Source organism: Patagioenas fasciata, chromosome 13 (assembly GCF_037038585.1).
Source record: "Patagioenas fasciata isolate bPatFas1 chromosome 13, bPatFas1.hap1, whole genome shotgun sequence".
Lineage (NCBI taxonomy): Eukaryota > Metazoa > Chordata > Aves > Columbiformes > Columbidae > Patagioenas > Patagioenas fasciata.
Genome location: NC_092532.1, coordinates 5,507,564 through 5,534,581, shown reverse-complemented (window position 1 = coordinate 5,534,581; position 27,018 = coordinate 5,507,564). Strand labels below are relative to the sequence as shown.

Below are 27,018 nucleotides of genomic sequence, written 5' to 3'. Positions count from 1 at the left end.
AGGGTGAGCATGAGCCAGCACTGGGCCCTTGTGGCCAGGAAGGCCAATGGTACCTGGGGTGGGTTAGAAGGGGGTGGTCAGTAGGTCAGAGAGGTTCTCCTGCCCCTCTGCTCTGCCCTGGGGAGACCACACCTGGAATCTTGTGTCCAGTTGTGGCCCCTCAGCTCCAGAAGGACAGGGAACTGCTGGAGAGAGTCCAGCGCAGCCACCAAGATGCTGAAGGGTGTGGAGCATCTCCCGTGTGAGGAAAGGCTGAGGGAGCTGGGGTTCTGGAGCTGGAGAAGAGGAGACTGAGGGGGGCTCATTCATGGGGATCAATATGGAAAGGGGCAGTGTCAGGAGGATGGAGCCAGGCTCTTCTGGGTGACAACCAGGGACAGGACAAGGGGCAATGGGTGCAAACTGGAACACAGGAGGTTCCACTGAAAGAGGAGAAGAAACTTGTTGGGGGTGAGGGCGCCAGAGCCTGGCCCAGGCTGCCCAGGGAGGTTGTGGAGTCTCCTTCTCTGCAGACATTCAAACCCGCCTGGACCCCTTCCTGTGGAACCTCAGCTGGGTGTTCCTGCTCCATGGGGGGATTGCACTGGATGAGCTTTCCAGGTCCCTTCCAACCCCTGGCATTCTGGGATTCTGTGACATGGTGTACTAAGCATTCAAAAATAAATTTGTTTTCCCTGCAGGCAAACTACAGTTAGCTACAGCAGCTTTTCATTGGTTTTCCATTCTAGTATCAGGTACTAAGTGGTAAGTCATAAGTAGTATACTTAGACCTGATTCAGTACAGTAATTTCAGCATTTCTGGAAAACTCAAGAGAGACTAACACCAAGCCCACAAAGAAATCAATAGAGCCATAAGAATAACACTTTAAATTTAATATTAATACAGAAGGAGCACATGGTACATTCCTTTCCAGCAGCAGTTGATGCTGCTCCACCTTTGGTGAAAGAAGACAGCCAAGGCTGGTTGGGGCAGCCTCATCCCAAGGTTTGTTTCTCTGACGTGTCCCTGGAAAGCTGGAGACTATTTTGCACAAAACATGGGATGTTTATTTAGCAAAACAGCAACAACAGAAAAACATGCCTTGTTACAGTGGTAGAAACACACAGAGCTTTCAAGCTGCTTTTTACACCAATCTGTTCTGAAACCATCAAATTCTAGTTTGCAGCAGGTTGTGCCTTGGTATCGTATAGAACAGGCATCGCTGGGGTGGTGCTGAGCAAGTCCAGCTACCGCAGAGGAGAAGCGCACAAGAAAAATAAGTGCATTAAACGAACCATTTAAGAATGTGAGTCATTCCCATTACACATAGTACTTGCTTAAAACGGAAGCCTCACCGGCTGTTTGGTCACACACAGTTTTCAAGAGCATGGAATCAGTGGCACAGATCTTAGACCGTTACTGAACACAGTTGTTTGTTTGTTTTCCTGCAGTTATCCATCTCCCACACCAAAAGCTGCACATGCTGCTGTGGGTTTGGCCTTGTTTGGTTGTTTAAGGCAAACATTTAGTGGCGCAGTGATTTGTTGAATTTTCTACTGAGCAGAGTAGGGGCTGAGAGTTGTATAGGGATGCAGGTTTTTTTTCTCCCTGATTGTGACCGTTTATGTATAATGAAGCTTTATGTTCTTACAGGCTGTCAGGAGCCATATTTTCTGTTCACAGGTTAAGGCCATTGTTAGCAACGCTTAAGAGCCAAACCACGATGCAGTCATGTAAGTGCTATTAATTTATGGGCACATTCACCATATGAAAAAGCAAAACCAAACCCACCTGATTGGGAGGTCCCCAAATGCATTAAATACATAAGATTTCAGTGACTAAGCAACCAACTCCTAACAGCAAGAGATGCTTTAAACTGCACACTGTACAATTTGCCCCAAACAGATGCTAAAGGCTAAAACCAATTTCCTACACTTGTATATGTTATTCTACAATTTTCCTTTCACAGTGAAACAACTTCTCCATCCTGAGAAAGGATATAAAACTTGGGGTAAGTTGCCAGATGATCTCCAACCCAATGCGGTACACCATAAAGCAATATTTTTGGATTAAAAGGAGACAGTTATCAAAACCAAGACTTTATGCTATGTTAGACATCTCTGCCTTCTTAACCGATAAACTAACCGTGTAATCATATACTGTTTGCAAAACTATTTACTGTGCTATTTAATGTAGTACAAAATGCAGGCTGTAAAACACTGCCTGCCCTTCAAAACATGGTATTTGTCAGGGAAAAGCGTGCACAATAACGCATTTCTGTGCGCTCGCTCTGTGTACACAGGAAGAGCTCACACAGCTTCTTTTCCATTTCCAAAGGCTGCAGGATGGGAGGCAAGAGGCCCAGCAGTTCATTTACACCCAGCTCTTTTTATTCACTTCTCCTAATAAAACATGCGTCCTGACAAATGGGATCCTTGGCTATCTGCAGTTGTGAAAACAAGTGGTTATTTTCCTCCAGGATTATTCATCTGAAAACATCCATACGGTTGCCAAGCCCAAGTCTCCCCTCAGGCCACGGCTGTTCCAAGGTTGTTCTTGGAGGTAAGATACACCTAGAACTTCAGGTAGTGCATCATGGATGTGATGCAGGGGGAGAAAGATGACACATGGAAACTAACGCATCGGGAAAACTGGAAAACAAATTCAGGAATAGGAAAGAGAGAAAAATCCAGACATTCAGCTTGGTCTCCTTGGGACACAGGTTTGTGCTTGTTCACTTTGTAAAGCCTTTAAAGCAGCGACAGCACCTGCAGCCACTTCCAGCCGGGTGCAGGCTGGGGGATCAGGGTGCACAAGGGATACTGCAGAGAGCAAGTTATGAGTCTGTTACGTTAGTAGTGTTGTGTTTGGTTCTTTTTTGCCAACCCCATCTTGCCTTTGCTTTGACACAGCACTATTTAAACCCATCACCTGAGGTACCTGGAGGCCATGGTCACAGGTGGGTCCCATCCCTTCTGCTTGGATCAGGTACATGTGCTCCAGCCCTTTTCTTACCTTACATTGCCCACGAGATACTTCTCTGGCATCTCTGTCAACACATCTGAGCCAACGGCCACTAACCCATCCCCTGATCTGTCACCCAAAGCCTCACTGAAAACTCCAAAGAGTACCGAAACTAAATGTTTTTGTCAAGAGCTCAACAGTAGTGCTGAAACTACAGAATTAGAGTTTTGGCAAGGAGCACAGACTCGATAAATAAGGCAAGGGAATGGGGAAGCCAGGAGACCATTAGAGAAAAAGCAACAGTGACACTTGGAATAACTCCCTCACTCTCGAGTCACACAGCGGCCAACAGAACAGAGCAGCTCTCGGCACTTTAGTCCTCCAGGCACCACTTTCAGCTCTCTAGTGCTGTTCTGTCCTACAGTGCATCCCAAAGATTTTAGGTTTTCCAAGAAGAACAAAGTAACCACATTTTGTACATGATGGGATCAGTCTCCATTGTCTATAAAACATTTTGTGACCTCTCTTTCTATAGACTTAATTCCCCAAAAAAGAAGTTTTCCATATAAAGTATCTTAAAGTTGAAAATGTACAGCTCATATATATGCAATTTGTACAACCAGATTTTACTGTATACATATAGTCAGTGTAGACAGAAGCAGCTGTAAAGCAACTAAAACAACAGTATTTAATTGCAAACAGGAGCCAACTGACTTCAAAATGTAATATTTTACATCAACACAGGTTTTGCAGCTTTTCAAGTTAGTTTTCATTAGGTACTTGGTAGACAGTAAAACTCTGATCTACATTTTCTCATAGTCTCATCTTTCTAGGCAGAGATTTCGAGTATCCCTAAGTAATCCTGAACTGAAGAGTCAGATGTAACAGATCCGCAGGTAGTAGCTAACGTACCGTAGGAAAGTCAGTTTCGTTTTACCAAGGACTAGAATCCACTTCAGTGACATTCCCTGAGGCAGCCCACTGGTTTATTGTTTTGTCCTCCAATCGTTTGTATATAGTTGCTGTTCTGTTCCCGTCTGCTTTGTTTCTTCAAAAATAGACACTTAGAAAAAGACATCTGGTAACTTTCATTGCTAATTTTATATTTCAGCAATTATGCTTCCCCTTCATACCCTCTTCTCCTTCTCTTTTTTCCCCCTCCAAAAATCACAAGTCACCAGATAGGCAATCTGTGTGCTTGATTTCCAGAAGGTAGGAATTCAGATATTTAAATGGACAGTCATTTTTAAAGATGGAAATGTGTGAGCTGAGAAGAATGTAGCAGACAGATAGAACAGAATTAATATGCAATGAAGAGCCTAAAATTAATCTCACTAAAATTGAAGTTCTCGCTCTTCAAGAGAGAGAATCGATGATGCTAAAAAGACCAAGGGTGGGGAGAGCCTGGGGCAGGGGGGGTGGAGGGTAGAGAAACAAGAGAGTTGTCATCCTTGGTCCACAGAAATGCACTGAGAAAACACACGTTACATTCTCAATGGACTAAGGAGGTTTAATATTTCAAAAACATCTGTGTATAATCAATGCACTTAAAGCTTTAAGTTTAGTAACTTCACTTAGACTTTGTTTATAAAACAAACACACACAAGCACACTTCCTAGAGTGCAAAAATGCTTAAATACTTCAATTACAGAACTCCACATGTATTTTTTGCAACAGTGATCCTTTTGCTCTCAGAGTCAACTTCTTCCTCATCACCGCATCCATTGCCAGCAACGGTTGCATTAAAACTAACCTAAAAAAAAATGCAGCAAATGCAACAGTCAATAACTCTATACCATTTCTTCAGTTTTCCAGAGGACATTGTTCATTTGTATAAGCTCATCGTTGGACTCTGATACATGCACATGTAAGCATCGCACAACAGTCTTCGTGCACAGCCTTGGATCTTTCTGGAATCCAGTGAATGTAATTCTTCTAGAGACATCTTCAGGTATTCACCAACTTCTGGACAGGGGGTAACTTGTGGAATGTTAAAGCCATTCTGACCTCCTATTAACCATAAGGAAAGAAAGCGAAAGATTAGAATAGCATCGACATATATTTGCTCTTTAAAATATACTTTAATGACAGCATCACCCGTTCTTGAAGAGGCCTTTGAACAAAACCTAAACATGCTACCGCAAGGTAAACTTACAGAAAGAGCATGCTATTCAAGAAAAATCACAATTGGTGTCAGAGTATCTTGTAGTGTTTGCTAACAAACACACACCCACACAAACACCACATAAGAAGCCCACCAGAACTACAACCTTGGGTTTTCATTAACACTAATAATCCTGTACGACTTCGGGAGAGTCACCTGAACACATACTCCACCCCAAACACTGCGGAATTTGTTAGTAACACCACAGCTGGTAACAGCTGGTGAATTATAAACCCTGAGCGTCCGTACCTGACTTGCAGGACTACGGCAGAGTTTGCTCCTTTCCAGGTAAAAATAAGCACATTCAAACACAACTACGGACACATCCATGACACTGGCAGCCATTTGTAGTTTATGAAACCAGCTGAAGAAAAATATTTGTGATTCAAAACCCCCTGAGATCAGCAAGAGATATACCCAGTGAGTATTTCATGGGACAGGCATTCCTGAAATCAAGTGGTTCTTTACCGTACACATTTCAGGCACTTTGAAACACAGTTGGATGGCCTCTGGTTGTTACAAGACTTGAATCCTGTAGCAGTTTGATTTTCAGCAGGACTGTAACAGTGTCATTTGGCAGCTGTAAGAGCCAGGGGTTGAGAATTCTTCATGGAACAACTGTTACTATGAGTTTGACAACTTGCATCTGTTATTCCTGGTTTTCTCAGGCACCAAAATTGAGCAGAGGGCCCTTATTTAAACACTATTTAATGCAACAATATCTAAGAGAACATTTGTTTTACTGACCTTTATATTATTACAGAGGAACAGTTTTCCACCGATAACCCGAATGGCATAGATGATGTAAGGTGTGACTATTTCTTCTATGCTAACAACGCCTACACCAAGTCATTTAAGCAAAAGCAATAAAAATATTTGCATACTATTGGATAATTGTGTACATCCCCTGAAATACAGACTGAAAGAAGACATTTCTGCAGTTGATTATATAAAATGAATTCTCTCTGCCAAACTCACAAAGTATTTAAAAAAATGTATATAAGGAGTCCCACTAGAAAGCTTCTGTGATTACTTCTGTGCCATGTACTTTTTAAGGTATCCAATTTAGGTGAAATTCAGATTATGCACATCAATGGCTACTATGAAATCAATGCAATGAGGTAAGGCTGAGTCAGGGTTAGTGTCCCAGCATCAAGTACATCAAGTTAAATTATATTTCCCCAAAACACTAAGAAATAGGCATCAACATTTAAAATATTTATACACATCAAAAAGTTATTATTAAGAATAACTAGAAGTTGTACCATCCCGATCTGCCATGCTGTCAAAGAAAAGCCAGGCGGAGTCATCCCTCCCGTATTTCACAAAAGCGACGTAGTGGCTCGTTTCTATGCAGAGAACAGCGAACAACTCCATCTTCTGGTACGGGATGCAGCCGTGCCGCCAGTCCCAGTCCGGCAGATCCTTCGGGAGCGACAACGGATTGAATTTGTGGCTCTGTCTCTTGGGATGAAGATGAACCTACAATTGAAGCGATATTTCAGAAAAGAAAGAACACCCCATCAGATTGTTTCAGTGGCAGACAAAGCTAAAAAGAACACTACTGCTGAGCTGAAGATTAATGGCATTAGAGAAGGAGCTGCAGTAACAGTAGCATACTAAATGCTGCTTCTATTTTTTCCCCACCAGAACAGTTCAATATTACCCAGAAAATTCAAATCTAAGGTTGGAAGGGAAGACACATATAATGCAACAATTTTCTACTATGCTCAGACTTGAAGACAAACTGTGACTACGACAGCTTCACACAAGGTACCAAACAGCTCTCAGAATTAAGCTGTTCTACATCACGAATTTATCCATTCAAACAAGGTAGCATGTATGTAAAATCAGGACTTAAAGCAGGTGAAAAGAAACAGATTCCAAGCTGCCTGCAATTACTACTTCTCCAGTATTCAGTCCTGGTGTAGAGCAACAAAGAACAACTTACTTGCGTATTGCACGTTTTGCAGAACTGCTTGATCTTCCCAGCAGAAATATCGGTATCTTCATAACACTCTCTGCACTCGTACATAGCGAGTCCTCCACAGATCCGGCACTGCCTGGGGGCTGCGGTGGGAAAGAGGGATTACTCTCCAATTTGGGAAGGCTTTTTTGTTTTATTAAAATGAGGGATATGAAAAGGAGGGATGATTACTACTTCAAACGGAGAAAAACACTACATTTAAAAAGCTGAAACCAGATTGCCAATCAAAGCAGACTGTACCACTGTGTTTAATTTCTTCTATTTGACAATATGAAGAGAAAAAGGGTTAGAGTGCTACTGTTTTATCACCTGCATGAACAAGTAAAACCAGGCTTGTATATCGAGTTAGTTCTCTCTCATCGTATTGGCAGAGCCAGCTTACACTGATAGGTAGCAAAAACTGATGGCCACAACAGCTTCAGAGATTATTTTTGTAATAAATATTAGCAGTTTTATTAATTCTTATCTCAAAATTAAAATCAGGTGTGTTTTCTTTGGTAATGCAATGAAAAAAAAACAGTGGCTGGCAAACGTCAGCAATTTAGGTCACAAGAAAAGTGATAGATTTATAGTTGAAAAATGCACCATCACCACACGCTGCAGGTTTCCCTCCTGATCTCGGGTTCTCTTCTAGTTTGATAAACTAATAGCAAAAAGCTTTGAAACATGCAGCACAAATTGATGAAGACTAATGAAACGGAGTCAGCGTTGTAAATACCTGTTAACCCATCTTGGTGCTACACTCTGCTTTTAAGATTTCCTACCTGGCATATTAATGATTGTTTTGCTGCTAATAACTCCATTTTAATAAAATTGTCGTGAAATAAGAAGTTTAGTTGTACAGATGTTCAAGAATTCAATTAAATAAACATAAGCAAGCAAGTTATTCGGAATCACTTTCTTGACATGAGGGGAAAAAAGTATTCTAGGCAGTACATCTTCCTTTCTCCTCAGCCTGAGCATCTCAAACTACCTTGTTAAATATTTTAAAACACAAACGACAAGAAAACCATCAACACAGACCTGCCAGGAATACTTACTTTGAGTCACTCTCAACAATTCTTTTATTACACAACACAGTGGTCTATACTTACTATCTTCAAGTAAGTCTGTTATATTTAATTCCAAGGACGGAAAAATTTTGTTGAACATTTTGAAGTCTTTTCCGAACCGAGGCATCTGGATAATGAGGCAAGAGGGTGCCTGGGTAAAATGCCAGAAGATAGCGTCATGAGCTAGAGACAAAGAATTATCTAAATTTAAAGACATACTTCTAATGCTATAAACACTTTCCAGTTATATAAACTTGCTGCCCATTGACTTCAGAATGAACACGATGGTAAGCAAACCACAATTAAGACTTTGAGAGAAACTACAGCTGAAAAAGAAGGAAAGTGGCATCTAAATCACTGTCAAATATTTTAAGTCCCAGTCATGCTGAAGTTCAGTATAAATATACTGGACTAGACACCCCCCTCTGAGGGAGGGACACACAAAAGGAAAAGAAGGGGAGGGGAATAAAGGGCCAAGAAGGGAAGGGAGGGGCCCAAGAAGAAGAAGGGGGGGGGGGGGAGGTGCCAAGAAGAAGAAGAAGATGACAGGGCGGGAGGGGGGCAAGAAGAAGGAAAGGAAGAAGGGAGGGGCAAGAAGGGGAAGAAGGGGGGGGTAAGGGGAAGAAGAAGGGGAAGAAGGGGGGGGTAAGGGGAAGAAGAAGGGGAAGAAGGGGGGGGTAAGGGGAAGAAGAAGGGGAAGAAGGGGGGGGTAAGGGGAAGAAGAAGGGGAAGAAGGGGGGGGTAAGGGGAAGAAGAAGGGGAAGAAGGGGGGGGTAAGGGGAAGAAGAAGGGGAAGAAGGGGGGGGTAAGGGGAAGAAGAAGGGGAAGAAGGGGGGACGGCCAAAAGAAAAGGGGGAGGGGGGCCAAAAAGGAGGGGGAGGGGGCAAAAAGAGGGGGGGAGGGGGCAAAAGCTGTCACCAACCTCTGCAAACTTCAAGTTGCTGTTGATGAATGACCACTCCAGTAACTGCTGAATCGTTGGGACTCCAACTTTCTCATTTTTGTCCATAAAAATCTGATAGAAGTAACAGTCTTGTACTTTCTGGCCTGCAGATCTAGGAACAGATTTGAAAAAGAGAAAAAAAGATTCTGAAGCTCTCCTATGACAAAGACAATAACATCTGCCAGAAAATAGTCTACGCAGCATCCTGTCTGCATTGAAATACATAGTGCTTTAAAAGAAATAAAGCCAGCAGCAAGAACAAGATACTTTAGATACAGGTAATCAAGTGTGGACTTATTTTAGAACAAACCTATTGAATAAACAAAAGCAGTATAAGTTTCAGAGTATGCTTTATCAACATACCTTTGCGTATGTTGCAAGTGGAACAGGAGGCTTTTCCTTGACTCCTTTCAGCTGTGATTTCTGCCACAGCAGCACACCTGTTAACTGCCAAAAACTACACACACATTCTCACCTGAAAATCTATTCTAATTATAACAATATTGTTATAATTATAGTATTGTACCTCTGCTGTTTCACCAGAATAATACATGAGCCAGAGGAGTTTCTCTGCACGTTGTCTTTTATGGAATTAAAGAGAGCTGGTAACAACTGTGAGGGTCTCAAGATGGAAAGCTGTTCTCTGAACACTTTTCTGTATAGACTCAATAAATGCTTTAAGTTACTAGTTGTTGTGTTTTGGTTTGGTTCGTTTTGTTTGCTAAACCTAACACTAGATTACAAACATCAACCTTTGCAGCAAGAGACCAGTGGGGCCAAACCCACCTACCAGAAAGGCAGGAAATTGTGTCCAATTAGTCAATATCACTTTATTGTATAGGATCTTATTAGAAATATGGATCAGGAGTCAAAGGTGGCCTCAGGTCTGTCTCAATTTGAAAGGCAGCAAATACTCTCTTCTCATCAGCCTCTACACACAGATGAGCTCAACAAGGAAAAAAGATTCACCTGATTTTCAACAGTGGCTCAACTCTTAGAATATGGTGAAATAAAATATTCAAAAATTCTTCTGGATCTGAGGAGGGAGGAAAAAAAAAAAAAAAGGTCTTGTTAGTACGCAAAACCAGATACATTATTCAAGACTCATTTTAAATTAAAGTTGTCAAAATTTTAACAGGAAAAAAAGTAAGAGTCATTTTTACAGCTTTATTGACATAGTAAGATTATGACAAACTATGAACATTTTCATGACACAAACCTCTATTTACTCTTTTGGTGTCAAAGACAGGCTCAACATGGAAACAAAGCTTTCCAGTCAAGATCAAAAAGATGCTCTGCGTTTCACAGGACAACTTCTTCAGAAGAAATCAAAGGTTTCAAAAGAAGCCAGTGAAGTGCAGAGAAGCGGTGAGGAGTAGTGACAGTAACGCTTCCAGAAACCCCACACAATAGTACGAAGTTCATCTAGAGACAGAGCTCTCTAATCAAGAATGCAGCCACCTCTCGCTTCCCAGAAGTCTTTTCTCGCCCAGCACTGAGACTTTTCTGATACATTTCTCCTCCTGCCACTAACTGCAATAAATAATGGGTTTCAGCATTTACAAAGTAGTGTTCTCCCAAACAAAACCAAAACAGCTACATAATACAATGCTAATTAATCTTTATATGCAGCAGAAGATCAAAAGGTTGGGAATTGATTTTTTCCAACATGACTTACACACTTTATTTCCTAAAATACTACATAACCATGGTGACAGTGAAATGTTGTAGTGGAGAGATTATTCATCAGGGCCCAAGGTGACATTCTGAGAGAGGACAAAGATCCCAGCCTTATCACAGTTTCAGTGTCTGAGGAGGAGCCTCAGATCCCCCCAGCTGCTAGAAGGGAGTTGCACAGGAAGGCAGCAAAAGAAATCCCGTCAGTGCCAGACTGTTAGGGCAGAAACTGGTCAGCTTGGGCTCCTTACAGACCAAAGGAAGCAGAAAACACCTTTTTACAACCCAATGGGCACTCAAATCTCTGGTAGAGATATCACTGCTGCATAGAAATATTTGTGTGTTTAGTATAATTACACAGCAAGGTGTTTCAGTTCCTTCCTATTACGATTCTTGCAAATCTCAAAGAACAGAAAACCTCCCCAGTTACCTTTTTCCTCTGAAGTGAATCCTGATGCAGCCTCAACTTTTTCAAGTATTTTCCTCAGTTTCATTATTTTTGTAGCACATACATATCCATATCTAAGATAAATGGGTTTAACAAGCTATTAGCCATGTTGTGATCAAATCAGAGAAGCAGAAAGACTCCTGAATGCTAAAATACCAGCTCTCATATACTCATTAAACTGTGTACAGTATTTCTTCAAAACTATGTATTGACTCCTCACATGCAACCTGACTTCCAGTTTAATGCAGGATGAACTCAGTGCAGAGCTCCATGTTCTTGCACAACTTTTAAGAGCTCTTTTTAAACATTAACTGACCGTGATAACCATTTTCTGATTTGTCAGTCAATTACATTTGATTTGGTTTCACTCTAGTCTGCACTGCTTAACAAATCATTTTCAGAAGGGCAGATAATAAATGCACGGTGGGAGTTGTTAACAACAAAATCTTCAATATTTGAGAAAAAGACACAGAACAGTAGTGCTGACCTAAGCAGCTTTGAGCATTCAGTCTGTTCGTCTAAAACTTCACAAAAAGTGCAAAGTAGTTTTAAGCCAAATACATCTCAAGAACAGCAGCATTAAAAACAGGCAAATATAGATGCTGTGAACAAACCTAACTTGCATTAATCTACGCTTTTGCATCCATACCTATATGCATTTTACAACAGCTTTATGCTGATCGCATTTCCAAACGCAGACTAGTGAAAATATCTTATCACCAAACAATATTTCCAGTTAGCACTGACTGAATTTACCTAAAGAACAAGTAAAAATACTCATTAAAAAAATGAAGAGACTGGCAGCAGCAGCTAGCCAAGCTTTTCAGAGAGGAATCATAAACAGCAGGATCTAGGATGAAACTTATATTCATGTCTTTACTTACATTCTGAGAGGATTCACAATCTCTGTGCGCAACAGCTCCTGAGTCTCACTATAATACTCTACGTCATTCTTTTCTTTAGGTCTGAGTAACACAGTGTCCAAAACAGAGCTAAAAGAAAACAGGCTACAAAATAAAAAAGCAGAGCGTTGGTTTGATTCTGGAAGATACAACCACTTAGATGCCTGAGCAACGTAAGACAAACCAAGCAAAGCCACAGAAAGAATTAAACAACTAAACAAACTCAAGAAGAGGTGATTATGGACAGAGGACAACACAGCTGTACTAAACAGTAAAGTCCACTCTACCCCAGATCCTTTCTGCAGCAGGGTACAAAACCAGTCACCCAGGCAGGATTCTGCAAATAAGTTTTAAGAGATATTTGCCTCCTTCCACCCCCCACCCACGTACTCTTTAATCCTTAAGCATTTACAGTCAAAAAGAGTACAGATATTGAGGGTCAGGACCATTTGGGTACAATTTGCACTTCACATGATGCAGCAAAAGCTGCAGAACTCGTTCAAATTGTGAGAGCAGCGTAAGGTGTTGAATCACGGTGCAACGATACGGACATTACAACACGCACCACGCGTGCCGCGTTTCTAGCGTGGGATGGCACTATACAAATTATGAACTTACCAGAATAAGGTGGAGTCTAAGTAACAGGAGTTGTAATGCCCCTGGATACCTTTCTTCTTTCCAATCATCGTCTCTAAACCTTCTTTTTCCATTTTCGGTGGAGTGTTTTCTTCTACCACTTCACTTAAGTAACCTCCAAAGGCTGAAAGGGTTTTTTTAAAAGACACTTTAAAGTCTCAAATTTGATCCCCCTTGAGATTTTCCTATTAAACTTTTACAGTGAAGTTGCTGCTTTAGCGTAAGCATTCCTTCTCTGGACTAGAACAGCATTTTACTATAGCCCAGACTCACTGTCTTCCAGAGAGTGACCAAGGCCTTACATTGCACTGACAATGCATGTTAGGGTGCTCCAGAAAGCAGCACTGAATTAATTATAGTGCTCACTATAAATGCCACTATCTTAAAAGTATCCAACAGTTCTTCCTTTGCTGTTCTCTCAGGCAATACAACACGACCCAAGAAATCTAAAATACTTGAAGTTAAAAATAAAAAAAAAAAAAAAAAAAAAGAGTTTTTCGGCACTAACTTCCACCATAAAACACACATGCTTTTCTATGCTAATATTTAGAAAAAATAATTTTATATTACAGAAAAAAACCCTGTCTTCATTTCTGATAGTGCAATCACATATTGCTGGAGCTGCAAATACCATTTTCAACAGGATTGCTTTACAATTTCTAAAGTAAAAAAAATGTACAGCATAACAAAAAAAACACCTTAATTCTATGAAATGTCTACAAATATATGAACATTTTCTTGGTTTAAATCATCAAAAAGTAATACATAGAAGCTTGTTGTTCTGTACAGACTGATCTTCTATTCATTAACCTCACTTAAGTAATACCTGTACAGATTTTCAAGTGTTCAATACAAAGAACGCATTGCAGAAATAACTGAAACCAAAGCCCAGGTCAGTTCCCAGCTGATAAATAAGAAAGAAGCAGAAGCTCGATACCTAGAGAGTTGCAGCGTTCAATCTGGTTGGAAACGGGCTGTAACGAGGCAAACCTGGAATCTGGCCTGCAGCTTTTGAGTTTAACAAAAAGCGCTTTCTTCGGAGCACAAGTGAAGTAGCGAGTTCCTTTAAACGTTCCATCCGTACAACCCGCACATTCATCTTCCTGAAAATTCAAGTGAGAACTCGCTATTTTTCTTATTTCTAAAATTCTGCAGTAAGACATTTGGTAAAATATCTATTTATAAGTCACCCTTCAGGTACTCTGAAGCTTGGCGTACAACGTTCCTGCATTTTAGTATTCAAAGCTTCAGCTGACATGTTCTTTAACTGGATTTATTGAGGAAATTAAGAATCACACTTTTTTTCCTTCATGCTTAAGCTTTCACTCCATCCAAAATAAAACAAAAATTCCATCAGAAGCAGCTTGGGGGAGGCAAGAATTAAACCCAGGCAACATTAGGAACTTAACGAAGCAATCAGTCACTCCAGATTCCTTCTGTAATTAGAAAGAGCACACCTGCACCTTTTAAAACTCAATTAAAATCACTAAGCATTGCGTAGGGTGGATAGCTCCAGTGTGACTGTGGCTTGCACAAGAAAAATGTGCAGAGCACACAGAGTGTACAGAGACAACACAAACTAGGTATGGAAAATAGCAAGTTCTTTTTACCTTTGAAAACAAGATTTAAGGTATATCATCTGCTTACTAACAGCTCCTGGGGTTTAATGCAGAACTGCAAGACGGGCAAGTCCAAGAGCCCAGTTTAACACAAGGCACGCCAAGGTGCAGCCTCAGAAGGCTCATGGCAAACTACAGCTTGAGCTTCACCCAACAAACCCATGAGCATCAGGACTTGTTCTAACAGCTGAAATTCCAGCCACATTCCAACCTACTTTGCTGAAGATGTTTGTTGTTTTACATAATTGTACACTGTTTTATCTGAAATTTTATTGAACATCATCGCAAAGTAAATAACCCTCTCCCCTTAATTGGGTACATATTAATTTAACTGATAACCAACCACAGCCTTGGCAGCAGCTGCCACCGAGTAAGTGTCAGCACGTAATATCAATTCATGTTTGCAGCAACTGTGAGTTTACAAAGAGCCCACATGAACACATAAAGCACACGGCTGTCAAATCCACAGTATCACTACCATCAGTTATCAAAACCACTGTTACGACTCTGACACTGCCTGTCTGCTGGTATGCAAAAAAACCCCAAAAAACTGATATTCAATAAGACTCCTAACAGCCAAGGTGTTTTATGCAAATCTGCATTCTGAAGAACCTTTAAATATCAAGACAATTAAATTAAATGGTATTCCCCGAAAATAAAACAAACAGTTTCAGAACAAGTATGAGACCTTGGTACTTATTTTTAAAATGTTCTTTAAGCTTCAACGATTGTTTGCTGCTACCCTTAGCTACAGTCATGCTGAATAAAGCTAAATGGAAAGTTAAATGTATTACAAGGTGTTAATGTCTATATCTTATTATTTGCAGTTTCTCAGAGAACGCAGAAATAACTACAAATAGCGCTGAGCCAGAAACTGGTTTCTTGACCACCAATGTTGCTTCAGCAGGCAATGAACTGGTTCATTCTACAGTCAGCTTTTTCAATGAAAATCTCCATTACGTAAGCAAAGGGCATTCCTTTAAAGTAAGCAAGCAACCTGCCCTACAAATTCAATTACCCACCGTGGCACAAAGGCATCTCGGAGCCTGCCAACAGCAGCCACAAAGTCAGAATTTAGCTATGAGGAGATGACACGGCAACCTGCATGGACATGTTCCTCCAGGCTGCTGTTGCAAACTATATACAGGAACAACTCTCAGACACAAAACTAGTGACATGTAACTAATATTAATACAGACTACAACTTATATTTACCAGTTCCAGTCCGGCTAATACTTCATTTACTCCAGGTGGCTGGCCAATCCAGCGGATCACTCCATAGAAAGGAGGATTTTCTTTAACTTCAGCCAAGGAACCTGCTTCAAGACCATGGCAGTTCCCGACTGGGCCTGGGGCTGAAGGGCTCTCCTGGTTAGCCGTAGGATTTACGTCACCGATGACTGACTGAACGGATAAAGAGAGAGGACTATGTGTCATAGTACCATTAGTACTTGACGCTTTTGTCAAGCTAAAAGGGAGGGAGTGAAATCTGTTTTCTGTAGACACAGAGTTCGTTAAAGGTGCCTGCAGCGGTGGTGAAGAATGCCCAAATCCAGGAGATGAATCACTGAGTGATTTTGCAGGGTCTTCAGCAACTGTTAAAATAAAAAACAAGATGTTAGTAAACGTTAGGGGTTTTTTTCCCATCTTACAAAAGGAAAGGCTTGGCTATCAAACCAAGAAGTGTATCTGCAACCACATCTGATCTAATGGGGTCCTGTATAGGAAGCACTAACAGCTGGGGATACATAGGAAGATGTTTGTCACTTGGCAACACTGGAGATAGAAGTGGCTGAGGAGACCCTGCTGTAGCGCTACCACAACCAGCAGAAAACAACAGCACAGAGAAAGGAGATGTTTGCCAGAAACTACAGGAAGGTTTAGATTGAAAATCATTCTTTTTCTCACCCCACATAAGAACTTCTCTTTGAATACAAGTGAACAAGGATTACAACCGTGATGGGCAAAACTGGGAAGAACTCATTGGTCAGTGTGACTGAGGGATTTGGTTCACAGTTTATACAGAATGAGCGACTGCTTGCAGATGTAATTTGCAAATGGAAATGTATTTATCTCCCTGCCTCTATCATAATATACTTTGGTTCTAACATAAGGAACATAAAGAATAGAAATTAAATAAAAGGATTTAGATGTTATGACTAATGCAGTGCCTGATATACACGATCACAACAGCACAAGTGTTCTGTATCATCTCCCACATCTCTACGTGGTCTCTAATATGCAATTTGTTTTCACAGAGAAAAGCTTCTTCATCACCTCTTCTCTCAACACTGTTTTATTAACTGAAGTTAATGCCCCAAACGTTTGTTTTCAAAATTGGTTAATCCTTTATTCCATAGTCCTTTCTAGATAGGCTATTTACCTTGTTCATTTAAAATATTAAAATAAACTAATTTTTAAACAGACCTCCAAGCTGTTGGAACAACAGCTGGTAGGCAAACAAGAACAATTTTAACCCATTTTCTTTTACTGTTCATGGAATTCAGGTGCTACTACTGCTACAGGTTTCCATTGTAAACTTACATTATTAGTTTAGTATTTACCCCTTCAGTCTGTAAGCCAGCCAGCCGCACTTCAGAAAAGTTAACCAGAGGAAAAAAAAAAAGGAGCTGGAAGCAAATCCAGATACAAGTATGGGTGCACCTACCCAAAGGATCAGTGTAAGAATCCAGAGAGAGATTTTCCAGAAATAACTTCAAAAAATACTAAAAAACTCAGGTATGCTTACTCAGATTATTTCCCCCCCCCGCCCTTACTTCCAGACTGATTAGCTGGCATGGCAGAACATTACAGTTCCCTTAGATCTGCAACACCAGCTACAACAACACAGGCAAAATAAAATTATATACTTGGCTACAAGGAATATCTTCGTATCATCCTTCCAAGTCTCAGTTTTTATTTTGCCTGCAAGACACTGGTGTTCCCACAGAGCTGCACACACGTTGCCAAGAACGTAATCTCCTACAGGCAGAATAAAACAACAGGTCTGTCAATTAAGGCAGAGGATATTTTCATGGGGGTTCCAAGATGCTTTTTATGATATAGTACATCTTCCACTAAGACACTACATTCCAACTGTCTGAAATTCAAACTCATCAGTACTCTGTAGTTTTGCTTTGCTCTTCAAATAAAGTGTGTGCCTACATGGAAGACCATCGTCTCTCTTTACCTTCATCAATATACCATGGGGGTTTTGTTTTCGTTTGAGGCTGAGAGTCAACTGATGAGCCATTTAACGTGTAGAAGACTTCAGATCTGTTTCTGTTTCCAGGTTCAGAGGTAGATCCTGGAAAACAACACGTTTTACTGGAAAAGAGTAATCTCTATTAACAAAAGCTATTATTTCATAGCGTTCATTTGTTACTATACTTTGAAGAAGACATAAGTGCCTTTCCACAAAGCCTCAAACTCCCCCATTAAAGTTCACACAGTTCTGAGCTTGCAACAAGGATTTTCCCAAAGCAATTTAGTCCTCCAAGCTGAAATTTCAACCCACCAAACAGAAAAGAAGGCAGAAAATACCCCTCAAGTGCAAATTTTTCATTACTATACATTATGGACATAAGAAACCATATGAAATAGAGTGTAAAGGTGGTGGTTTTGCTTTTTAAAGAGAAAAAAATCAGAGTAGGCAAATTAATTACAGATCCAGCTCCACACAGCTCCAACTTGTGCTGATGTACAAGTGCAGTTACTTCAGAGCAGATCACCTCTGCCAGCATCCAGTGCCAGGCAGAATGAAATCTTACACAATATCCTGTCATAAGGATGCTACAATTCAAAATAGCCACTAGTAAACTCAAAAGTTGTGATTTCTTCCTTAAAAAAATAAAAATATTCCCATTCCAGGTTTTGTTCCCTGGAAGGATTTTCAAAGCTGTTAAAAAACAGAGTCAAAAGAAGCTTATATTTCAATTCTGGTTTTGAATCAAAGCAAAATTAACATATTAATTATTAATCAGATCTGCTCCTGGGCTAAAAAATTTGGAAGTGTCTAGTCTTGCAGAAGGAAGACAACACCAAATGAAATTATTTTTAAAATAATAATAAAAAATGAAAACTAAACCACAAACAAAAAAAACCACATACACCACACTTTCAGAAAAACCTGAACTAGTTATACTAGACGACCAGGTAATAAGCTCTTGAATTTTTGCTAAACCTCTAACTGTTTTTCATGAAAGTGTTTTGGAACAGTATTAAGATGTCTACCATCTTTATTATGACTGAATAAATTCATATTCATACTCTACTTCAGAGAAATTTACCTTGATATGTAGCTGAGACAATAGATGCTGTGATAGAAAATGCAAGGCAACACTTTTTCTCAAGCAACAGAAATGTGCAATCTTACAAAGGTAAAGAAAAATCACTTCCCAGACGTACCTGTGGCCTTTGGCTTACTGTGATTGAACAGGCTTTTGTCAGCGCCGCCTCTCGAGGTGTAGGCGAGCTTGGGAGGTCTCCTGTCCTGTGACACGGTCTCTAAGATGTGGCATACGAAGACAATATTAGCTTCCCTTTCTGTGTCACAGAGAAGTAAAAACCTAACTGAACAGAGGTCTGGCATCGTCGGTTTTAAAACTGAGCGGAGTCAAACATTGTTTGGCACATAACCAACGTTTTATGTCTACAGGATTTGCTTCTATCACATCAGCAATTATTAGGTTGGTGCAAAAAAGGAATTGTGGTTTCTGCATTGTTGAAATCTGCCATTTGATATTGGAATACATTCTTAAATAAACGTGGTGATGTTATACTTCATTTCAGTGCACTTTTCTCACTTTATGGTTTTTTCTAAATGTTGTTTTCTACCAACACATGTACAACAAATCCTCTTTTCCCAAAAATGGAGAAGTCCCCATGAATTCTCCACAGAAGAGAGGAGAATTCATGCAAAAACATGCATCTCAATTAAAACTAAACCAACAAGCAGAAGGTGAAGGTAAGTTGGCCAAACTGGAGGCTGCACACTCATTAGTACCTGTCTGCTGACAGAGCACAAACACTAATTTTACATCAAACTTCTTTCTTTCTCCAGAACCGAGACTGTAGTGGTGACAAGTTAACACTATACAGTGAATTACTACATGTATGAATTTTTACACAGTCTTGCTATGAATTTTCAAGTATTTACCCACATAACGCGTAGACACTGCTATCAATACATTTCAAGCACAGAAAGAACAGCTTTCTGGCCAAAGACCTTTAAACTCTTGCAGTAAACTGAACAACGTTCAATAAAAAGATTACCACTACAGATGCTCACATATTCATGAATACAATACAATTGTATAGTACTGTAAATACTACAAAATTGGCATGAATTTTGTTCAATATTAAACCTTTTCTACTAGCGAGACTGTCACCAAAAGAGGAGGAAACTGAAGGGAAGTGTAACACAAAGTTAAACTAATTCAAGCAAATTTAGGATATTAATTCCGCAGTATTGCCTCAATCACATAGCTGTGCCTAGGCTGAGATGGTCTCAAAGTCTGCCTTACCTGGAATAACATCATTGATATGCAAAAGGAGTGTGCTTTCAACACTTGCAAAACTGCACAGCTGGATTCCATTGTATCTTCCATCCCAGTTTCCAATAGGATTATCCTAAAAATAGAAAGACATGTTACATGCATTCCAAGCGAAGATTTAACATCATACAGAGTAGACATATGTCTTTAGGAAAGTAAAAAGTAGGAATATAAAAGGTTTGACAACATCTACTTCTTCCTGTAACAAACTTTGCCTTTAGCACAGTCAAACATCACTCTTTAAAGACAAACACAAACTTACAAACTGTTCTTTCATGAAATATCTCCTATTTTAACAAGCATTCCTCTACTAAAATCCATGATTTACAGACAAGTTACAACAGTTGCAGTGCATTGTTAAGCAACAGCTGGTGCAATCAAGAAAATGGAAGCACCTGGTCTACAAAACCAGAACACCCTTTAACTACTGAACATTTGAAAGCTGTTCATTTAAAAAAATTCAAGTTGCTAGAAATAATCTTTCATTGCAAGCTTCACATTTTCTTGAAAGATCAATTTTTCTACTTAAAACTCAGTACTTTTAAGGTAGAATAAAGTCAAACAAACCAACGTTACATAAAAAAACCTTTAAAAGATAGCTAACAAAGAAAAAGACATATAGTCTACTTTTAAAAAAGGCAGAACAAAGCCAGTCTCACATAAAAAGAAAAAGAAAACAAAAAAACCACTCAGTTCTATTACTTCAAGACTGACATCTAACATTGCAAGTAGCTCAGTGGAGGCTCCTCAAGGCAACCAGAGTATTTCTCCTGAACTGTTTCGCATCAAATAGGATCCGTTTACCTGATGCCAAAATACAATGACCACCAAGGGCCATATTTGAACTCAAGTGTTTATTTCCCATTTTAGGTCAGCCTCCGCTGAAGTAGCTTGTGGATAACGTTTCTTCTTCTATATTGCATGTCATTTACTCGCTAACACACATGCAAAAGTTATTAAAGTCAGATTATTTTCTTACCATGTCCACGCCAACAACGTATCCTAAACTTTCGTTTCCTGGTAAGACATCACAGAATATAACTGTCCCATACTCTATACTCTCTCCTATCTTCAGAGAAACCCTGGAGTTGATCTCCAGAGGAGGAAGTTCTACCTGCATTGCGTCAACTGGAGCTGCATAGTCACTTTCCAGTTCATTGTCATCATCTTCCACCAGCTCCAGTTTGTCCAAAGCAACAAAAACCCCACAATCCTCATCACATCTGAAAAGCTGCTTGCCTTGGTACTGTCCATCTGTAAAGCCCTGACCACGACCTTCTTCCTAAGTGTGGGAGGAAGAAGAAAGGTAAAAAAAGAAAAAAAAAACACAACAAGCAGTGTATTTTGTGCAAAAGCAGACTCCTACAACAGCAGTAACATAATCCAGTTTTTGGAGAAATTACAGTAAGAATTTGCCAGATGATCCATCATTATATTGGGAGTATTCTGTTGCCAGAACTTGTGGCAAATATACGCACTGTCTACCTTGGGGAAGTAAACAGTAAAACGTCAATAGATTAGAGAGTAGCTGCAGGCAGAAGCCTTTTTACTCAGAGAAGCACATTGTCTTTAGGTGCAAAACTTGCTTCCATCATCACATCTTTGCCAGATCAAGACAAGACTACATCACACTAGACATAATGCTAAGTATTCAAAAATTCCACCTACATGCCAAATAAAGAGAGCTGATTTTCATCAGCATTCGGGCCTGATATTCCCTCAGGTTCTTAGTGGGAATTGCAAAGAATTTGGGAAAAGTTTAAAGAGGAGTTTAAAAAATAGACTTCTAATGCAAGAGTGGCACTCTCCTGAATCTAGTCCTTCAAAAGCTTAGGACTGACATTAATTCTGCAGAAATATCTCGTTAGGAGCACATAAAGGTAACATTCTCTATCTTAACTAGTTGCCATTTGACTTTTAGGGCTCTACAAAACCAGCAGCCCTAAAATCCAGGCCTGCATTTAAAGACTGTGGCCTGCCACATGCTGGGAAAACCAAAGTACTCAATAGAAACCTGAGAGTAAGACACTTGCCATGATGGGGATATAAGTAATTAAGTTTTTTTAGGCTGGAAGAGTCAGAGTATGTTCAAGTCTTTCCGCTAGCCCACATACCTCATCAGGCTTCACTAACATGTAGAATACAAGGCCGTTGTGACATGGCGTGTTCACAGGCAATTAAAAACAATACTTATGAATAGACTAAAGGTTACTGAATTTTTAGGGGTAACGAACCTTCTACAAAAAAATTATTATGACTGCCTCTTTAAATAAATGATTTTCAGCTCATCTTATGTATACAATGCTACGCATCAGCAAGAGACTTACCAGCAACTCTACTCCAAAGTATATCCCTGATAGGGACCTTTCTTGCAGCAAGGGTCCTCTGAAGCGAACAACTCCTGGAAATTTATCATCTCCTGATCTCAGCTGTACTCGAACAGGCGAGCCAATATCTATTTGGATGCCTTTCGTTAACCTGCTTTTGCTTTTAAACAGACTGTATCTTTCCTCACAGTTAGTAATGGCCAAAAGCAACTCAGCTAGTTTTTCATTTATTTCTATAACATCCTTCTCATCCACAAACAGGATCGCGTGAGGTTGTTCCAGAATCTTTAATCCGATCGGCAGTTTCTTGCCTTTACAAGGAATATTTCTGGAGTGGCCCACAGAAGAACGGTCTTGAAAGAACTGCCCAATGCTACCTTTGGGGACTTTCAAGAGCTTCTGAGTCTGCTTGTCTATGACGCTGCATTCTTGGAGAAGCAAGTAAAAGATCCGCTCTTCCCAATAGGATGAACTTGCTTTTTCTTGACTCCATAAGCCCGAATTCATTGTGATTAAAACTTTAAAAGCTGCACGGAAGTCTTCAAGAAAAATAAGCTGTTGATTTATGTGCACTGATCTTGACAAGTTCTACTGCAGGGCCCACCCTTTGTGAAACAACACAGGATTCATTTTGCAAAGAACCAAATCCAGAGCAGAAAGCCTAGAATAAAAATAAAAAACAAAAGGCAAAATGAAATTGGGGAACTACAGCTGGTTTCAAGGAAAACAACAGAAAATCATTTCAATCTGACCAGCCCCACTCATCCTGCAGAATAAAAATAGTTCAGCAAAACCTGAGACAGTGAACACAGCCTGTTGACCGCGGACATACCCATTTCAACTTGGTATTGCTGTGTACTTCCTTCTCTAGTTCCTGGAAGCACGGGACTATGGAAAAAGTGTGACATAAATGCAGTAAACACATATAAGTGAAAGGAAATAGAAATCTTAGTAAAGAATAAATATCCTGCTCAAGTTTACAAACAATATTTCATGGAAGCTTTCCACTACACATCTTTTCCTGCGCTTAGTGACTACTTATTTCTGACAAAGCATACTGCATCTGTCATCCCGCACGGCATTTTGATTTAGTGAAGCAGAAAATCGTGCCAATGTAATAGAGCAACAGAAAATGGAAACTTTAGTAATTTATAACAGTCATTTCTTTAACTAACAGAAATGGACAGTTCCAATAAACAATGGATGAAAAAAAGAATTGCGCCAGCATCGCAACATGCAATTCTGAAGAAAAACCTAGAGGCTTTCCTTTTTAACATTTTAAAAGATAATCCGCTTCAACAACATAGGAAATATATCACTTTCAGTTAATAAAAAACCCTTGAAGAAAACACCTTAGTTAAACACCATTCTAGAAATTATAGTTCATGATCAATAAACTAAATAAGAACAATTTGAAAATTCTTCATTGCACATTGTAGCAGATACACAAGTAAAATACATACACATCTATACACTGGATACATGAAGAAAGATTTGCAATAATGTAGCAGGGTTTGTTCTTCTAGAGATGACAGAAAAGGGCAGCACAGAAGTTAAGAATATACATGGTCATGCACATTTTGCCATAGTAATCTGTGATGTCACAGGTGGTTTGCGTTCAGCTAAAGGAGAATCTCAATGACTACTTATGGATTTAACTTAAGTAAATCAAAAGCAAATACTGTTTGTCCTTGTGCCTCCTCTCACTGCCCTATTTCTCCAGATCTTTTCTTTGATGGCATTCAGATGTCACAGAATCTCTTGCTATTTCTCCTCCTCGGTTTGATTCCAGCTTCAGAGCTACCAGAAAGTAAGAGAATCCAGTGGTACTGCAATTATTTTTGTCATCTGTTGTTAAACAAAAAGAGTATTTAACAAAACTCATTCCCCCAAAGAAAAGTAAGAACGACCACGGAGGACTTTACATTTATGCAAAGTAACATCTTTTGGTCACTGGGAATTCACACGTTTGTGTGCGACGTGCTGAGCATCCCGGTGAGGTTCTCTTCTACGAGAGAAACTCTGGTAGGCTGTCAATCTATTTGCAAGTTAAATAAATATTCTTCATTTTTATTTGATACTCACCAATGAGATTTAATGTTTGTTGATGTTTAACAGAAAAAGTTTGATAGTGATTGAAATAGTAAAGTTTTATATGGAAACAGATGACAAACACAACAGGATCTTCCTCTGGCAAGGAAACGCACTTAAACGACCTTTGGTTTTTGTAAGTCTACTCTGATATTAAAATAGAGTTCCACCCAAGCTCTGTCTGGTTCTGTCCCACTTACTTTTTCCAGATATCGTCTTGTTCCATCAGCTTTCAAGACTGATGCACTTACTTAACTTCCTTTTTGCGAGTCATTCCACAAAGTTAATGAACCCCCAATTAACTGCAAACAAGTATCTCTGACATCACAGGGATCATGACCTTTCTTACTTCACTTTTACAAGTAAGTCACTTTTATTTTAATAGGTCTGTATGGAAACAATATATGAATAGAGAAGTCTGTCTTAGAGCTTAAAAAAAGTAATTTTAAATTTTTATTAAAATATTATTTCTCATGTATTTTTTAAATAACTATACCTTGTGTGCACATCCACTGCTGCATCATTATATCATCTTTACATGTTTACTAGTAAAGAATTCAGTGATGAAAACACGCTAACAGCTACAATTAGGTTATATAATGATAACTTTAGATGGTGCACGGTCAGTCTCCCAAAGTTCTAGTCATGCACAAAGATGTTACTGAGCCACTGAATACAGTACCAAAAGGTTTTCCATTATGAAAAAGCACATTATTGCTATATAAAATGCCTTCTTTTAAAAATGTATCTACCACCACTGTCTCCTGCCAAAAACAACACGTAGCTCTAAAAAACAAATCCCCTGCTTTTAGAATAATAAAAATGATAAATCAGTATTTTAACAACACAGAAAAGCTTGCTTAAAAGGATGCTAAGTTCTGGCAATATATCAGAAACATATGTACATAAAAAAGCTGAAAATCAGTTGTTTGGGTCTTTTTAGCAATTTTCCATGGAACCGGTTATTCTGCTAGTAAGGCGTATTTGCAATAAACAGCACATGCTTATCAGACTAAGACCAGAACAAACTACTAGACCTCAGCATGAATTAACTTGTGAATCAAACAAGTCATCATCACACCGTACAAAACAACTATAAAACTTTGTGCATACTTGACCATCACCACAGACATTTCAGTGTCAGGACCTGTTCAACTGCAGCTTCCACTCCACAAACTACCTGAACTATTTTCATGCTCAAAGGATTTTGTGAAGCCACAGGCAAAACACAGTTATTACTGGTCTCTGTTGTCACTACAGAGACATCTCTTCATAAAAACAGTTTGTTCTGAAATACGAGACCTTTGTTTCTACGCTGCAGTAGCCTGAGATGAACTCTCAGAGATGTCTGAGTCAGCTCTCAGGTTTCAGCATGAACACACACATCTGTAGCTCTGATTCACAGTACAAAACAAAGAGTCTAAAACAAGTTGTACCATTTCTTACGGAACTTGCACTTCAAATACCAAGTTTTAAAAAGTTGAGATGCAAAGTTATGTTGTCTGGCAGTCTGAAAATCATTTTCAAGGGAAGTGTAAGTAAGTAAATTTAGTTGCAGCTCAATGTACACAGAATTATATGACTGTAATACAAGCCATGAGTGGAAAAAATAGAAACTGTTTCTTCAAAATAGCAGATGAAATATTGTCTGATACAAATAAATTCATACTCATGATTTCTAAAACAGAAATGCAGCTAAAAATCCCAATAAATTTTGTTAGCTGCTATAAACTTGATGCAAATATTCTACATTACGGGAAGAACAAAAATCATGATAAACAATCAGAATACTCTGGCATTACTAGATCGGGCAAGAATACACCAATACGCCATCATCGCTGTTCTGCAGACAACCCTGCTGCCAGCACAAGTCTTCTCGATGGAGTGAAACACAGATATTCAGATTTTGAAATGAGAACCAAATTCTATTTACAACTGTTCAGTTACAGAGTGTTTAATGACAAGACCGATGTACCTGTTTACTACCTGGCAAGGTGAGTTACGATGTATAATGCACCTGCAAGGCACAAGGCTCGATGCAAAACTCAGTTCTTGAGAATAATTATTTCTCTCCCGCTTCAAATCTGAGATATTTCGCTATCCCTCCGGGCAGTTATGAGCGGGATGGGGAAGGAAAGCCCCGAAACATGGAAGATCGGGCCGCCCAGGGCTGAGCGCTGAACTATCGGAAAAGCACCGCGGGCCCAGGCCCCGCAGCCCGGCCCGAAGCCACCGCCGCCCCCGAGCCCACCGCGGCCTGGTTCGCAGCGCCCGGCCCGGAGCCCGCGGGAACGGCTGGAGGGCGGCTCAGGCCAGGCCGCGCAGCCGCCTCGCCCCACCTGACGGCGCCGAGCACCGTCCCGCGGCACCGCCCAGCCCCCGCGGGCCCTCACTCACCTCCTCATCCTCAGCCCCGGGCCTCGGCGCCCCGCCCGCCCCTGGGGCCTCCCCGACGGCGGCTCACAGCCCCGCGGCGCCCGGCGCAGCGGCGCAACACGCTCCGCGATCCCCCATCGCCGTCACCACAGCTGCGTTCCGGCCGGCGCAACGCACCCTGCTGCCCTGGCAGGCCCGCCCTCTCACCCCTCGGGCTCCCGTACAGCCAATCACAGCGCGCCGGCGCCACCACTTCGTAGCGCTATTGGTCAAGAGCGCCGCCAGGTGACGAGGTGA

At 40.3% G+C, this 27,018-nt stretch overlaps 1 protein-coding gene and 1 long non-coding RNA gene across 8 annotated transcripts in view; one reads left to right on the top strand and one right to left on the bottom strand.

Annotated features, from left to right (window-relative positions):
- The window catches only part of LOC139829077 (uncharacterized), a 215,115-nt gene extending 207,134 nt beyond the window's left edge, over positions 1 to 7,981 (top strand). Inside the window, exons 10-12 of one of the 6 annotated variants that reach the window (XR_011741301.1) lie at positions 1,950 to 1,991; positions 2,460 to 2,542; positions 4,752 to 7,981. This is a non-coding gene — a long non-coding RNA (uncharacterized lncRNA). Of the gene's footprint in view, positions 1 to 1,949; positions 2,543 to 4,751 lie in introns of those variants that run through there. The other 5 variants (XR_011741297.1, XR_011741302.1, XR_011741299.1 and 2 more) reach the window with 5 other exon arrangements.
- CYLD (CYLD lysine 63 deubiquitinase) lies at positions 853 to 27,018 on the bottom strand. 2 transcript variants are annotated; one of them, XM_065848014.2, is made up of 17 exons: positions 26,743 to 27,018; positions 22,255 to 22,915; positions 20,907 to 21,209; positions 19,898 to 20,003; positions 18,780 to 18,878; positions 17,563 to 17,679; positions 15,588 to 15,967; positions 13,691 to 13,856; positions 12,736 to 12,877; positions 12,100 to 12,222; positions 11,198 to 11,289; positions 10,060 to 10,126; positions 9,070 to 9,202; positions 8,190 to 8,298; positions 7,060 to 7,178; positions 6,374 to 6,590; positions 853 to 4,954 (listed from the first exon to the last, which is right to left on the bottom strand). In XM_065848014.2, the coding sequence occupies exons 2-17, from the start codon at positions 22,759 to 22,761 to the stop codon at positions 4,770 to 4,772; spliced, it is 2,865 nt and encodes a 954-aa protein (XP_065704086.1). In that variant the 5' UTR covers positions 22,762 to 22,915; positions 26,743 to 27,018; the 3' UTR covers positions 853 to 4,769. The 2 variants fall into 2 exon arrangements, with proteins under 2 accessions (XP_065704086.1, XP_065704087.1); XM_065848015.2 differs by having other exon boundaries at positions 21,042 to 21,209; positions 26,743 to 27,017.